This window comes from Stigmatopora nigra, chromosome 10, assembly GCF_051989575.1.
Source record: "Stigmatopora nigra isolate UIUO_SnigA chromosome 10, RoL_Snig_1.1, whole genome shotgun sequence".
In the NCBI taxonomy this organism is placed as follows: domain Eukaryota; kingdom Metazoa; phylum Chordata; class Actinopteri; order Syngnathiformes; family Syngnathidae; genus Stigmatopora; species Stigmatopora nigra.
Window position 1 is genome coordinate 9,446,352 of NC_135517.1, and position 15,249 is coordinate 9,461,600.

At 45.5% G+C, this 15,249-nt stretch overlaps 2 protein-coding genes and 2 non-coding genes across 7 annotated transcripts; 1 reads left to right on the top strand and 3 right to left on the bottom strand.

The window, feature by feature from the left end:
• The first annotated feature begins 230 nt into the window (after positions 1–230).
• On the top strand, positions 231–10,319 carry ubap2a (ubiquitin associated protein 2a). Of its 4 annotated transcripts, XM_077725643.1 has the most exons (28): positions 231–306; positions 1,774–1,911; positions 2,073–2,150; positions 2,232–2,342; positions 2,418–2,580; positions 2,647–2,733; positions 2,817–2,880; positions 3,237–3,337; positions 3,462–3,520; positions 3,619–3,689; positions 3,776–3,962; positions 4,036–4,306; positions 4,411–4,712; positions 5,031–5,257; positions 5,386–5,665; positions 5,736–5,775; positions 6,130–6,307; positions 6,399–6,444; positions 6,778–7,066; positions 7,103–7,282; positions 7,387–7,478; positions 7,614–7,673; positions 7,755–7,848; positions 8,178–8,609; positions 8,689–8,793; positions 9,102–9,169; positions 9,290–9,481; positions 9,558–10,319. In XM_077725643.1, the coding sequence occupies exons 2-28, from the start codon at positions 1,816–1,818 to the stop codon at positions 9,651–9,653; spliced, it is 3,969 nt and encodes a 1,322-aa protein (XP_077581769.1). In that variant the 5' UTR covers positions 231–306; positions 1,774–1,815; the 3' UTR covers positions 9,654–10,319. The 4 variants fall into 4 exon arrangements, with proteins under 4 accessions (XP_077581769.1, XP_077581766.1, XP_077581767.1 ...); XM_077725640.1 differs by having other exon boundaries at positions 6,778–7,282; XM_077725641.1 differs by having other exon boundaries at positions 6,778–7,282; positions 7,623–7,673.
• A 65-nt stretch (positions 10,320–10,384) lies between these two features.
• On the bottom strand, positions 10,385–15,178 carry nop56 (NOP56 ribonucleoprotein homolog). Its single transcript, XM_077725644.1, has 12 exons — positions 15,031–15,178; positions 14,246–14,335; positions 14,058–14,172; positions 13,570–13,734; positions 13,185–13,383; positions 12,928–13,115; positions 12,445–12,596; positions 12,155–12,255; positions 11,732–11,880; positions 11,342–11,463; positions 11,050–11,160; positions 10,385–10,831 (listed from the first exon to the last, which is right to left on the bottom strand). Exons 1-12 carry the CDS (start codon positions 15,031–15,033, stop codon positions 10,511–10,513), a joined length of 1,716 nt encoding a protein of 571 aa, XP_077581770.1. The 5' UTR covers positions 15,034–15,178; the 3' UTR covers positions 10,385–10,510.
• On the bottom strand, positions 11,243–11,309 carry LOC144203765 (small nucleolar RNA SNORD57). Its single transcript, XR_013327765.1, has one exon. It is a non-coding gene; the product is annotated as a small nucleolar RNA SNORD57 (small nucleolar RNA).
• LOC144203766 (small nucleolar RNA SNORA26) lies at positions 12,739–12,855 on the bottom strand. The gene has a single exon (XR_013327766.1). It is a non-coding gene; the product is annotated as a small nucleolar RNA SNORA26 (small nucleolar RNA).
• Positions 15,179–15,249: the final 71 nt, after the last annotated feature.

The window sequence follows — 15,249 nt, forward strand, 5'->3', positions numbered from 1 at the left end:
CTGCTAGTTGTGTTTCTTTTATTGATTTTTTTTGATAGGCAGGACATCTTTTTGTAAGTCAACGCCATAGCCATAAAGTGCTATTTTAACACATTGGCGGCCCTGGACGTCCAATTTTTGTAACGATCATCAGTCGAAATGAATAGAATTGAACTCAATTGGACGTCTAGCTTTGTCAGTGGCAGACAATGAGTTAATGTGTGACAAAACAAGTTGTGTCCAGTCTACAGAGGACAACCACCGCGGTAGCCTCGATCACGTGACCACCTTGTCTGCTGCTGCTGGCTGAGCGAAGCGTATAAGCAGGTAATAACACGATATTTCATTACGTTTTTCGCCCATTCGGCGTACAATTCCCGACGCCTTCACAAACTATTTCCACGAGAAATGCCCGGTGCACTCGGACGCTCGTTTGCCTGGCCGGGGTTTTCTTTCTTCGGGGTTGCTAGCGGTGTCTTTCGCAATTTTTCTGTTGTCTTGGTTTCCCAGCGAGCAATGTCGTGATGGGATTGGGTTCCGCTCAAAGGCCTAGCTTCAATTCGATAGTCATCTTCACTTCTGGTGCAATTTGCTCTGCTTATGTAGTTGTCGTGTGTAAAAAATGACGTTATAATGCGATATGGCCCAAACCTAAACGCGGTTGATAGACGCTTGATTGTTCTCAACTCGGACCAGATTTAGCTAGCATCATATGCTAACGTTAGCATCTTCACCCCAGCTGCCTCCGAGACTAGGTAGCTTTTAGCAAGTTAGCTCATCCGAGGACAAAGAGGCCCCTAATATTACCAGCCACAAATTTAACATTTTTATTTGGGCACGACACTACGATAACATGACATGGCGTTGGAACGTGGATTGACTTAAACATCCATGGGGATTGTCAATAAGTAACACAATTTGGCTGATGTTAGCGTTGCTATAAACAAGATGTCCAGGCTTTTCATAAGTAAAAGAGCTTTTCTGGGGAATGTTTTTGGTGATCGTTGCTCGATGGCCACCCCTAAATATAATGGTTTCTGCAAAATATATGTCATTTACGCGGAGTTAAGTACAAAAAAATATTGCATTCTTCAATGAATGGACTAGTGTCAGCACCAGAAGTGATATAAAATACCTAGTATTAATTCAGTTTGTAAATGGAACTGAACGGTGCGGGAATGATTGCTTAATAAGACGGTTTGTCCCAGTATTGGAATCTTTTTCTACTTAAATCGAGCGTGCCCCATGGCATTAGCTTTGTTCAAATCGGCAGCCAATGGTGTCAGTGTGTTGCATGACGTCACATGACCGATGTTAAACTGCATTGCTATTGTTCTCACACCAACCAACTGTCACTGGGCATATTTTCCCAGTTTCCCACCCCCCAAAAAAACCCTTTAAAGTCAAATTGGCTTTTCACATTTTTTGGTATAATCTGCCACTATTGTAAAAAAATACTGTCATTTGTTTTTATTTTGCATAATTTATTGCAGCTATCCAGATTGAAACTTTGACAATGTGGCATTAAGTGCTTGAAATAATCAGCAATATGGAGATATTTGCCCCCCATGTGAAATATGGCTCTGCAAAAAGTATTGAACTATGCCAGAAAAAATTATGTTCACCCCCACAATCTTTTCAGTTTGTTTTGCCATTAAAACTTGTTTCTCCAATAGTCCCAAATAGCACAGTTGGTAGCCACAAAGCAACACTGTTTGCCAGCAAGAATAAATGCATTACAGTTGATTGCTCCTAACTTATATCAATTTTGTTTCTCTCTTGTTTTGTTGGTAGGTTTTTCTATTTTGTACATACAGAGTTTTGTATATACTGTATATGATGAGCTCGCTGGGCAGCGAAAAGGCCCGGGGCCCTCGTGAAAAAGTGCCACCTGCTGCCACTCACACATCTCAACCGCAGAAACAGATACAGGTGAGAGTCCAGAAGTGCACAAATGTATTGGGGGTCTTAATGTCAAAGTTCTTGCTAATTTCCTTCATTTTTCTCCAGTTAGGATAGCACATAAGGTTTGTTGGATTTTAAGACTTGACTTCTGCCTTGACTTCAACTCGTGTTTTTTTTGTGTGTTCCAGGCTACTGCTGAGCAAATTAGGCTTGCCCAGATGATCTATGACAAGAATGATGCTGACTTTGAAGGCAAGGTTAACCAGGTACAATAATACCACACACAAATAATAAACGAAACCAACTGGCTTCAACATTTTTAGCACTTGTTTGTCTGCTTCCCCCAGCTGATGGAGGTTACTGGGAAGAACCAGGATGAGTGTATGGTGGCGCTCCATGACTGCAACGAGGACGTGAGCAGGGCCATCAACTTCCTTCTGGAAAGCACCTCGGATATGGTAGGCTTGGTGTAATAAAGATCACAATTTGACCAAATGAATCATTCCACGGCCCGTGCCATTCTTTGTGTTTAGACCTCCTGGGAGACGGTGGGGAAGAAGAAGCCACTGATTAAGGAAGGTCCGTCCGAAAGCAAGGAGAACAAGGAAAATCGGGAGAAAAAAGGCGAGAAGGAGGGTGCCAAGGGCCGTGCGGGATCTAATCGCAAGGGCAAAGGGGGCAATAGAAACCGGCAAGGTATAACATTTTTTAAGACTGTCGCCAGCCTTCATGGTAAGTCGTTTCATTGCCTCTTTGCACCAGGCGCTGCTCGTCCGGTGGAAAATGGTGTGGAGGTGACGCCAGTGGAGAGAGGCTCCGATCGCGGAAGGAGGGCAAAAGGTGGTCGAGGTGAGATGGCAAATTTGAAAAAATGTGACCCTAGTCATTCCTCGAGGAGATGTTGTGGATTTCCATGGGATTTTTTCATGTAGGTTCTGGAGGTCGAGGCAGAGGTAAAGGATCAGCAGCAAGCAGGTTCTCAGCCCAGGGAATGGGGTATGTTGACACCCAATCTGTTTCTATTTTGACACTAATTTAAAATGGGTGGAATTATTTTTTTTCTCTCAGAATTCTAATAATAAATCATGACGATATAAAACTAAATAGTTTTTGTTGCCTATATTTTAGTGTTAGGGCCACACAAAGAAGAACAAAAATTTATTTGTGAGATTAGTTGGAATATTTAGAGATTCAAGACAAAAAGTTGGAATAGCACAAGAAATTAGTTAGAATATTATGATGAAAAATGTTAAAATAGGACAAGATTTAAGTGGTAATGTTCTTGCACTACTTTTAATAATTAATTATTTTTCCAATTCAATTAAAAATAATAATTATTCATTATTTCTCAGAACCTTCAACCCTGCAGACTATACCTCAGAGGCGGGTACAACAAGGACCACACAGAGTGAGGCTTGGGAAACAACGGCCAACAACAATCCTGAAGAGATGGGTTGGTGTTGTGTACATTAGGATGCACTGTACTTCAAGATGGACTTTTGTTGACCAAGATGCTTTCTGCTCAAGCATAGTCTTTGTTTTCATACCTCACCGACATGTTCCTTAATCTTTTGCAGCTAACTGGAAAAATCCCATTGAAGACTATGGACCCGAAGACTGGAGTGAGGATGTTAGTGTGAGTACTAGCAGAATGTTTTACAAAAAGTTTGAAATTAAAACAAGTCTTGTTTATCTTTCCTCTTTCTTTTTGGGGGTATTTTTGTTTTCCTACAGCTCTCAGAGACCAAAGTTTTCACTTCCTCATGCGCCCCTCCTGCTGAGAATCACATCGCGCCTGGCCAAAGGTGAATGACTAACAGTAGAAAAATGAATGCAGCAGAAATGAATGCCTTTTTTATTCTAACCTGACCAACTGTGTTTTGTTTTGTAGTCTGGACCTAGCCTCTCTGCTGCAAAAACCTGCAGTCAGTGGAAGAGAAGCGCCCTCCTCGTCTTCCTCCTCCTCGCAGAGTCTGGTCTTCACCAACTCTCACCACCACCAGCTACCACAGCAGCAACATCAGGCTCCGCCCAGCCGCAGCACCACCAGCGGCACTAGCTATGCTCATGCTGCTCTGGTGAACAAAAAAAAACATTTTTGCATTTTCAGGAACACATCAGACTAATCATTCCTACTTTTATCCGTGCCAGTCGTCAGTCCTGGGAGCTGGTTTTGGAGACCTGGGTCAAGCCAAAAGGCCTGCACCCAGTGCGGGGGCTCAGATACTGGAACAGCTTAAGGGTCCTGGCTTGGGTCCTCTGCCATCATCCCAGGTGGCACATCCTGCCAACACCCAAGGAGGCAACCCTTCAATCGGGCGCCTGCCGAGCCTTGGAACATCTGTACCTCCACCCTCTTCCTCCACTTGGGATATGAAGGTGCCAGAATCTAACACAACCACACTGTCCTCACAGTTCAGCCGTAAGTATTATCATTAAAGTCTTCACTACATGATGCTAATGCTAAATGTTTTTTTTTCCCCATCTGCAATTAATATCACTGTGTTTTTGTTGTTGTTGTTGCAGGTGAGTTTGGCCTCCAGCCGGAGCCTTCACTTGTGCTGAGCCAGCTCATTCAGAGGCACACTGGTCCCTCCTTGCCATTAGCCCGTCAGCCCAGTCCACCATCTCAACAAGCGGCTCCTACGTCCGTCTCGTCTGTTCCACAGCAGAGCAACACGTCAGCGCAGGTGGGCCAAGGGATGGTGGCCGCTGGTTCCAAAAATCCGGCTGTTGGAGGTGGCCTGGACGCTCAGGGCTGCGGTACACCACAGCAGCAGCGCGCACAACAAAAAGTTCAAAAACGAAGGATGCCTCCGACCTCCAAGGTAATGGTTTTGCGTCCCCCTGCCACAAAAATACTAATTAACCAGTCCATCCACTTCACTTGGATTTTTTTTGTATTGTGTTGAAAGCCAACATTTTGAGTCTAAGCTAATTTCAGCAAAGCTGCTGCTAATGTGAGAAAACTCAAACTTGAGGAGAAACACTTTTGTAGAATCGCTGTCTACAAAGATTATTTTCTTCGGGTTCGCAAACTGTCAAATCAAAATTAAGTCAAGAGTCCTGTGCGGTAATATTTTTTTTCCAATATATAACTCAAGGCCATCCAAACAATTACGTGCGTAAACTTTTTATCGTGACAGATCCCCGCCACAGCCGTAGAAATGCCAGGCTCCACTGACGTCCCCGGTCTAAACCTTCAGTTTGGAGCACTCGACTTTGGCTCGGAGTCCGCTTTGCCCGAATTCGGAGTGGTGGAGAGTGCCGTCAGTGCGGCATCCAGGGAATCCACTCCGGCGCCGGGTCCCGTAGCGGCCCCATCAGGACCAGGGACACAGAGTCAGACAAGCATGTACTCCAAACCGCTCAGGTAATGGTTGGATATTTTTTTTCCCTATCAGACAAATCCCATTTAAACACACAGAATCAAGTTTTTTATTCTACTAGGGTACGGTCATCTTTCAAAATGCTAAAAACCAGATCTTGTGTGTCTTTCAGTGAATCGCTTGGCAGCCCTCTCTCCGTCGAGCTCCCTCTTCCCCTCTCCTCGTCCGAGTCGGTGTATCACTCGTCTTCGGTGGCACTCCCGAGTCTGACGGCCTCTTCGTTAGGGCCCGTCAGTTCCAGCACCCCTCCCTCGTCGTCGCTGATCACATCCACAATCTCGTCCTGCGCCGTACCCCCTTTTTCCACGGTGGGAGGAGGTTATGATGGGTCCTTGCCCCCTCAAGCTCGACTGGCCTTCTCGCAGAGTAAAGAGGTTTCTGGCCCAGTTATGGTGAGAAGAAATGAAACGCAAACTCTATGAAATGTAATGTTTTAAAGTATTTATTTTTCCTTATCCTTAGAATGGTCTAAATGGAGTAAGAAGCTCTGCAACATTAGACAGTATGTTACCTTGCACCTATCTCTTAATAGTTGCATGAGTGCATATAGTAACCACTTTTTTAATACAGGCTTTTCCAAAATGTCTGAGCCCATTTTGCAGGCCAATCATTTTGACAATTTTCGTTTGAATGACCTCAAATTTTCGCATTTCCGTATAAACGTTTCAATGCATTTCCTTTGTTTTTTTTTAAAGTGAATGCCATTTCTTAACGTGAAAAGATAGAAATCCCAAACTTTAGACACGAAAACTTGAGGTCATTCCAGCGAAAATGGTCAAAATGATTGACCTACAAAATGGGGTCAAACATTTTGGAACACCCTGTATTGATATAAGCACTTTGGCACTTTGCTTAGTTTCTTCAGTATCCTCCACACCAAAGCCCGAGTCTCCATCTCTTAACGCCAACACCACCTGCGCTCCGGTGCCCACCTCTCACTTAGCCTCCTCCACGCTGCCTGCACAGTGTTCCACCACGCTCTCCAGCCTGGCACAGGACCTTCCCTCTGCCAGCCAACTCAATGCTCTTAACAGGTGAAACGCTCGTACCCACTAGACTTGCTGAAAAAAAAGTGGAAAGTCAAGAGTCCGTTTCAAGCTGCAACCCTTCTCTTTATCTTTGCAGCCATGTCAACAGTCATTGCTCAGCACTTGGTTCCCATTCTTTAACTGTAAGTACAATTAGCAATTAGTAATTAGTATTTTGAAATGTTTACCTCGAAAGGCATCTTATTTGCCTTTTAAAAAAAAATATTAGCAAGAACGTCACAGGGTTTGAAGGAGGGGGAGACAGTAGTAAAAAAAATAAGTAAGCATTAAGGTAATAAGTAGTCTTTGTACTAAAAAGCATGCTTGGTAAAAAGCATACTACTAGTTTTAATTTGTTTTGCGCTTTGGTATTATCTACTTGTGTGGAATTGATGAATCAAATTCTGTCAGCAAAATGTCACCAAGTGCGGATGTTAACCAACATACATGGTCAATTCCACTCTGTTCCCCCTCAGTACACAAGCGTTGACAACAACAGCGTGAACTCTCTCGCTCCCTCGTCTGCCTCCTACACGTCGTCGCAAGCGCCCCCTTCGGCGCATCACTCGGTCCACAACAGCATTAGCACTAGCGGCGGTGGCATGGGCCACCTGTCTAGCATGTCCAGCATGGGTAACAACATGAGCAACAACATGGGCAACAACATGGGCAACAACATGGGCAACAGCATGGGCAACAACATGGGCAACAACATGGGCAACAACATGAGCAACAACATGGGCAACAACATGGGCAACAACATGGGCAACAACATGAGCAACAACATGGGCAACAACATGAGCAACAACATGGGCAACAGCATGAGCAACAACATGAGCAGCGGCGTCGGCGCCATCGTGGGGTCGAGTGGGCTTCACTCTGCCGCCACTAGTTCGGCACTGGGACTTGGCTCCAATGGAGCTACCGGCACATCCAACCTCTCTGGGCCGAGGGGTGCGCCCTTGCTTTCTTCCTCCACCGGTACACACACACACACACACACAGGCAAAACACACACAAAAAAAGCATGTGTTAATATTAGTCATCTGCAATGGATGCCGTCCGTCCGTCATTGTGTTTAACAGGAAAAGCTCCACCTAACCTGTCTCAAGGAGTTCCTCCTCTGCTACCCAGCCAGTATATCATGGGACCCGGTGGACTGCTGCCAGCATACCCAGTAAGTGGCACTTTTTGGAGAAGTTCTCGCTGGTCTAAGAAATAGTTGTTGTTTTTCGACAGACTCGAGGCATGTTATTATTTCATCTTATTGATCTAGCATGGGCCAATATGTACTGATTATTTGTTGTTGTTGTGGGGACAGCAGATCTATGGATATGAGGATCTCCATATGCTTCAGTCCCGACTACCGATGGTGAGCTTTAAGTCATCAACGATTCAACCATTTTGACATCTTGAGTTGTTTGGTTGGAGCATTTTTGTTTTGTTTCCTCAGCCCTCTTTGCAGGATTACTATGGAATCACATTCCCCGGGCCTACGGCAACTCTGTCTAGCAGAGAAGGGAGTCTTGCCAACAACCCCTACTCAGGTATGTTTTGTTTGTTTTTGTTCATTAGTCACAACAATAAGCAAGATCTCCATTATAATGTACATTTCAAATGTTTTCATATTAAGTAATCTATTGAGAAAATAATTGTGCTTATATAAAATCAAATAACCCAGGAATACAACTAGTTGTGGCCCCAATTGTTTTGTTACTTTTTTTAATATAAAAATAACCTTAAGGTTACTTGATTTTATTTAATTTTTTAAAATCTTGTCATGCCAATGACGATGCAAGACATTCAATACAAGTTAAATGAGTGTCTTTTAAAGGCTTTTTTAAAAAGGACTTGCCTGTTTTTTTTTTTTTTTTAGGTGATGTTACCAAGTTTGGAAGGAACGACTCCACCTCTCCAGCGCCAGCAGCCACAAGCCTGGTGGCCCAGCAGCAACCGGGCCAGGGCCAGAACCAGGGACCGGGCCCGAGCCAAGCTCAGCCTCCTCAAGCGCAACCTCAGCCGCAGGCCCAGCCACAGCACCACAGCGGTCAGCAGGCCTTCCTGCCTCCGGGCTACAGCTACACGGGTCTGCCTTACTACGCCGGCGCCATGGCCGGCGCCGTGCCGAGCGCCGCCGCCTTCCAGTACGGCCCCACCATGTTCGTCCCCCCGGGTGGTCCGGGCTCGGCCAAGCAGCAGCACAGCATGGGTCTCAGCCTGGGCAACCCGTCTGCCGGTCCCTTCCAACAGCAGACTCAACAGCAGCAGCAGCAGCCCGGCGGTTACGGCCAGCACGCCTTCAGCTCAGGTCGGCCATCGTGCCGCACCTTCGCTCGCCCTCATTATTGGCCATTTGTTAGGTATGGAATGAGCGCTTTGCTTCCCAGGGTATGAAGAGCTGACGGCAGGACCCGCTGGAGTAGACTACAGTAAAGGCTACAATTCCTCCTCTCAGGCACAAGCCAAATCTGCTGCTAGTGGGCCTGGCAAAGGTAGGTGGGGCACATGGTGTCAATCATTAATCTAAACCATGGGTGGCCATGTTTGGTCCTCAAGAGCCCCTGTGCAGTCTGTTTCCCCTGTCTCTCTTCTTTACCACACCAGAATCAAATGATCAACAACATCAGCAAGCAGAGCTAGATTTGATTCAACTGTGTTGGTGGAGGAAGACATGGAAAACAGACTGGATAGGGGCTCTAATTATCTAAAATCGTTTGGCATTTGAACATTTAAAATGGAACCATTTAATTTGGCTAGAATGGGAAATGCATCTAACATCTTTTTTTTACTCCACTTGAAGGTGTTTCTGTGACATCCAGTAACTCTGGTGTGCCAGACATCAGTGGAAGTGTTTACAATAAGACCCAGGTGAGCATTCCATTTCAACCATCTATGCAGGCTGGACTTGTCAATTTGAAGCCATACTATTTTTTGTATAATATAAAGATGTATAATTCTGCGTTCTTGTCTTTGTCCAATCCCCCTTAGTCTTTTGATAAGCAGGGTTTCCATGCAGGGACCCCCCCACCCTTCAGCCTGCCATCCGCGCTGGGCGGTCCGGGACCCTTGAACCCAGGGGCGGCGCCAGGAGGTTATGCGCCGGGGCCCTTCCTTCACATTCTGCCTCACCAGCAACCACACTCGCAGCTGCTGCACCACCACCTCGCTCAGGACGGACAGGTAACCGCCCCACGGCGAGAATGCCGGGCCGCCTGCGCTCGCACTCTCACCTCACTGTTGCGCTCTATCCGCTCAGGGCGGTCCGGGACAGCGTGGACAGTCGGGTGGCTTGCAGCAGAAGAGCCAAGTCAATAAGTCCAGCTATGGCAGCTCCCCCTACTGGGCCAACTGAAGTCACCTTGCTGTGCATGTCGCTCAGATGGCTGACGCGACACACTTGCAGGCCTGGCTGATACAACAACGGGGGGACAAACCATCAGAGAACACAAGCTAAAAGAAACTACCGCCACCTCTCCTTTGCTCTGTATAGTACAGTATCCCCTTTTCAAATTGATGTCTGTTGTATGTAAAATATATTTATGTATGTATTTATACAGTATATATGTATTGGTAGAACATGAAATGTGGTTTTCTGCATTTTGTTTTTATTTCGAAGGGCATTTTATTTAAACGGGGGGAGAAAAAAAAAGATGAATGCTAAATCATGAAGTTGGTGAATATACTTGAACACAAGCATCCTGTGATGTGGATTCCTTTTTGTATGCATACATGAACTGAGAACGATGTATATAAATTTGAAGCATCATTTCCAAGGCTGAGGTCATTTATTTTTTAGAAGAAATATGTTTTGTAATTTTGGTCTCTTACATCTGTGAATCTTTGTTTGAAGTGTGACTTGAGTTGATAGCTTGAGATTTATTTTTCCCCTGCAGTTTTCCTTCCCTCCATCCATCTTATCATCATTCCTCTACTTTTAATAGTTGGCTGATCACCAGCCAGGCCTTGATGTCCTTTTAACATTTGTTTAATCCTTGTCCAAATTAAATTGTAAACTGTTTCTTTGACTCTGGTCTCTGGTTTAACTGCTTAATTTTATAGAATGAAGGCACAAAGGCAAGAGTATACCATTTTCTTAACTGAGCATTTATTTACACGAGTACACCTCACATAGTTCAAGGCACATTATAAGTGACTAAAAAATGTACAAAAAAAATTAAATTCAGTCCAAGTCATACCTATTTGCTTTCCTTACTCTGCAAGTTTCTCTTTCTTTGCAGACAACGGAGTTTCCGGCACCTCCACAGCCCCGGACTTGCGCTTTTTCTTTGCAGACACCGGAGTTTCTGGTACCTCTACAGCCCCGGACTTGCGCTTCTTTTTCTTTTCAGACAGTGGAGTTTCCACTATCTCTTCAGCCTGGACAGCCCCGGACTTGCGCTTCTTTTTCTTTTCAGACACCGGAGTTTGCGGTACTTCTTCAGCCTGGACAGCCCCGGACTTGCGGTTTTTCTTCTTAAGTGGTCCATCGCCTGCTCCATCCTCTGCCGCCAGAACCTCAGACCCATTGACCTAGTATTGGGGACCAGATCAAATTCCAATTAGTCATCCACTCGTTAGAGTAGTTCAAAATGTATGACTCTCTTCAGTGATCAAGCCCACCGATTGGGGATTGTCAGTGGTTTGGAGTCAAGTTGATTTTGCGTGCCGATAAACGAGATGAGAACAAAGCACCATATGCCAGGCCTCAAATCAGAGCACGCACAGCAGAGTTAGCGGGACAGCCTCACCTCTCCATTTGCGCCTCCATTTTCTGATAGCCGTTGCTTCTTCCCAAGCTTCTTGCTTCTTCGCTCCTGCTTTTCTATTTTCTGCTTCATTTTAGTGACAACTTGCGTCGCCTGCAAAGGGAGAGGCAGAAGAATGATTAACAGCAGTCCAGTCAAAACAATGAGAACCGTATATCCCTTTTAAATTCATGCTGCATCAGTCTCATTAAATCAGTATTGACCCTCAGGTGTGATCAGGGTAGAATTTCTCATCATTCGCAGCACTACCCAAGGTGGAAATAATCAAGCTCACCTCCTGCACGGCCTCTTTCATCACGTCGATGTTCTTGCGTGGGATATCACCCGTCTCGTAAAAAGACAAGCGGTCCTCAACTTGTTGGCGCAGTTTGTCGCCAAACACGCTGGAGGGCAACTCTGAAAAGAGCAAAAGACCATCAAAACCATTGCGGGAGCAAGGGCCTCAACAGCTGTGACAGGGGGGAGCTCAGAAAATAATTTCTCAACATCAACCCGAAGGATGAATGCTGTTGACGAAAAATAGAAGCATCATCGCTAAGTACCGAGAAAATGAAGGTCATAGGTGTCCAAACTATGCAAGGAAAAAAAAAAAAACAAATCCCAATAATAAAAAAAACAGGCCTTAGTTTGGACACCTAACACATTAGAGAAGCATCAGTCTTACCAGAGAAGCAGTCTATGCGCGAAGCGATGGTGCACTTGTTGGCCAGATATCTGGAGATGCGGCCCTTGTTCTTGACTGCCGCTCGGCCGATGAAGGTAGAGTGGAAGATCAGGCCATACTTGGGCGTGTTGCCGCGGAGTTTCAGGGCTCTGGATGAGATAGCAGCCGCTTTCACAAACACGCTCGGGAGAAAACGGAGCCTTAATGCTGTTGCTACTTTTAAGCCGAGGCATCGCCAACGCGAGTCGGTCTCCTAACCCCAATTTCTTGCCGTCTAATTTTCGGTGCTGTGCTGGGTTGCTCAGACATTGGGATGCAATGGGTGGAAGCGGGGATCATTTGGATCACCCCGTTCTGCTCCGGCCCAGCCCTGCCATCACCGCAACCGCAGCTTTCCCCAGCAGGGAGGGGTCGCCCCAGTACCTGAACAGGGCTTTCTCCGCGCCCAGGATCTGGACGGTAGACGCGGGGTACTTTGCCAGGTTGGTCAGACTGCCAGCGTGAGAGATCAGACGGGCACCCACCTGGAATTGAATGAGGGAACGTAAAAAAGGTTACAAATCATCTCCGGGACGGACAGGGACGAAAAAGAGAAAAAAAGGGGAGAGCCATCAGTACCGGATGTTTCTCAACACAGAGATTCAGGGGATTGACAGATTTGGTAAAACATCATCGCTCTCTTGAGTTAAGTCATAAGCCAAAATGTCACTCACCACATCTCCAATCAGGGCAGCTAGGTTAGGAGCCACTTGACTCATCTTGGAGCGCAGGTACTCCTGCAGCTCCAGACGATAGGCACCCAGAGACACCACACGATTGGAGAAGCGTTCAATGTTGATCAAGTCGATTGGGGAAATGTCCATTCCTGATCGCAAAAACAAAGGTAACCGTCATCTACTGGCAAAAGACTCACCACTATACTATAATCTAACTCAATTATGTTTAACTAATAACCTATTCACATTGAAAGAAAATATAAAAATATAAAGTTGCTAATGAAAGGGAGTTAATGTTTCTCCCGACAGGATCCGCAGCAAGGATGGGAGCCTTCGCTACAGGTTTATGAGAGAATTTCTCTGCCCCCCGTGTTGGCCACCTGGGACACGTCAGCCTGAGGTGGTTGCGTTGGATGGGGGGCGTAGTTGAGAAGCACTCGTCCGAATTTAAGCAAAAATGTAAAAAAAAAAAATACAAACCCATTGAAGAGCGGGACGCGTCTAGGATAGCCTGCGCCTTGGCGTTGTCCATCACCACCACTTCCAGGCTCTCCACGCTCTCATCAGTCAAATCTTTCCGGTTGCCGATGAGCTGCGCCAGGCGGCAGTACATGGCATTGTCCGAGACGATTTTCACCAGCTCGGGGAAGTGGTAACCGTACCATTCGCTAAAAAAAGCAAGCGCCATACGCATTCAGCACACGCCAAGAAAGACGGCTACGGCAATCCTAACTTACCGGACGCGCATGGAGAAGGTGTTGATGTCCTTGTCGAGCTGATCCAGCAGCGCAATAGACTGGATGATCATGTTGTCTGCCCGGTTGACGTTGAATTTGACCTTGGCTCGGGAGTAGCTGTGGCCCAATCCCAGTTGGGCCTTGGAGGCAGCTAGCGCCGTCAGTCCCTTTACCAGCGCGTGGAAGTGAAGGCGTATGCCTGAAAGGACAAATGGGACGGAAACATTGATTTATGTCAATTGGAGTCGGGGCTCAACGTTTCATCGGATGGCTGTTCAGATTTTCAGTATGTGCCTTCACGGGAATAAGGTCAATAGGATTGCATCAAACACAAGCCAGGCACATAGAGAAATCCTTTATCGGTAGGACAGGGCCAAATACGGACCTCTTGTTAGCTCCGCCACAACGCCGCCCGTCTGGATGGAAAAACCAAATTCTTCTTGTAAGGCAGCGCCGACTTTGGCATCTCCAACTCCCAGGACGGCCTTCTTCTTGCCGGATCCGGGGAGGTTTGTCTCGATGAACAGCTTGAGGTCTGCGTGAACCACGCCTGGAAAAATAGTAGCACATTTTTTTTTTAGATGACTAATGCTGCATCACTCACAGGCTTGATATATATATAAAATATATGCATATATTTTCATTTACGATCATTAAAAATATATACCATACAGCAATTACAAGCAAATGATAGCACACATTTGTATTCCCAGATGTTCAGTTTGGAAGTTGTCAACACAGTAATTCAGTGGATTGACAGATAATATATGAAAACATCATCACATCTGAGAATCGTGAAAACAATCAATCTGTATAAAAAAAATAAAAGCACAGAATAATTCAATACATTTCTATCAAGTTTGACTCAGTTACCTTCGGAGATGGCGTTAATGTTATCCAGGGCAGCCTGTGCAGACTTAAAGGGAAAAAAGGCAGCCAGGCTCACCATACTCTTGAATTTTATAAGACTCTGGACATTCTGCTCCACCTGAAAGACACCCTAGATGAGAAGACTCGGACAGGAAATCGAACTTAAGTAGCACCGAGGACATGGAACCTACCTGAGGGAGAAGCATGCCGATCTCTTCCATCTCTTTGATGGCAAATAACGCATATCCGGATGCGTGCTCGAACAATACGTGCATTAATCCCTACAGAAAGGTAAATAAATATATACTTTAATATACATTCGAACGCTCACTGTTCATTTACAAAGTTTCAAGAAAAACTTCTCACTGACTCGAAATGATCATGCACATTTTCCATTTTAACGCATCCACTAGGACTAATATTGAATACATTTGAAATGGATCAGGTATTGATAAATGGGGTTCCCTGCCAATTGACGACGATCTGACTAAAAAGTGGCCCCAGCTTTTCTAGTTTTAAATGTATTCACTTAGATATCGAAATCTGTCAGCGATCCATACAGCGATGAATATTTAGCTTGAGTATACACCGAATAATGAAGGTTTCAATACGTGTACCACGTGTTGGAAGTGACGCCACGTGCAAGAGCACATGCGGTGAAGCAGCAAAAAAAAGCTAATGTACAGCCAAACTAGATTGATCGCAAAACTACCACATTCTAAACGTTTCGAATCGCCATACTGATGCATATAGGTACTCGATCGCAGTCGGTGTCAGCAAATTTGGACTAAAAAAGAGACGTGACGCACTTTGAAGCCAGGCGGCTAACTAGGCCTTTCACAAGAGTGCAGAAAAGTAGATGAAAACGGCGATTTGTTGCTTAACAACAATAATGAAATTAGGCGATCGTCGGTGCAGAAGCCTAACGTAAATTAGAGGCTATGTAATAGAAATAGATAACCAGATTTTTTTTTACCATGGTTGATGAATCAGCGGAGCACACTAAGCATGTGCGTTGCCTTGCAGGATCTTGAGTTAAAAAGACTGCAGTCTACAAAGCCACTCCAAGCCAATGACCAGAATGCCGCGAGATTGCGGACAAACTTCGCGAGATCCTACTTAGGGGCGGGGATTTTCTCATTGTGCCATCATTTGCAGGGAATTCAAGCAAATACTGATTGATGAAGGGTAAATT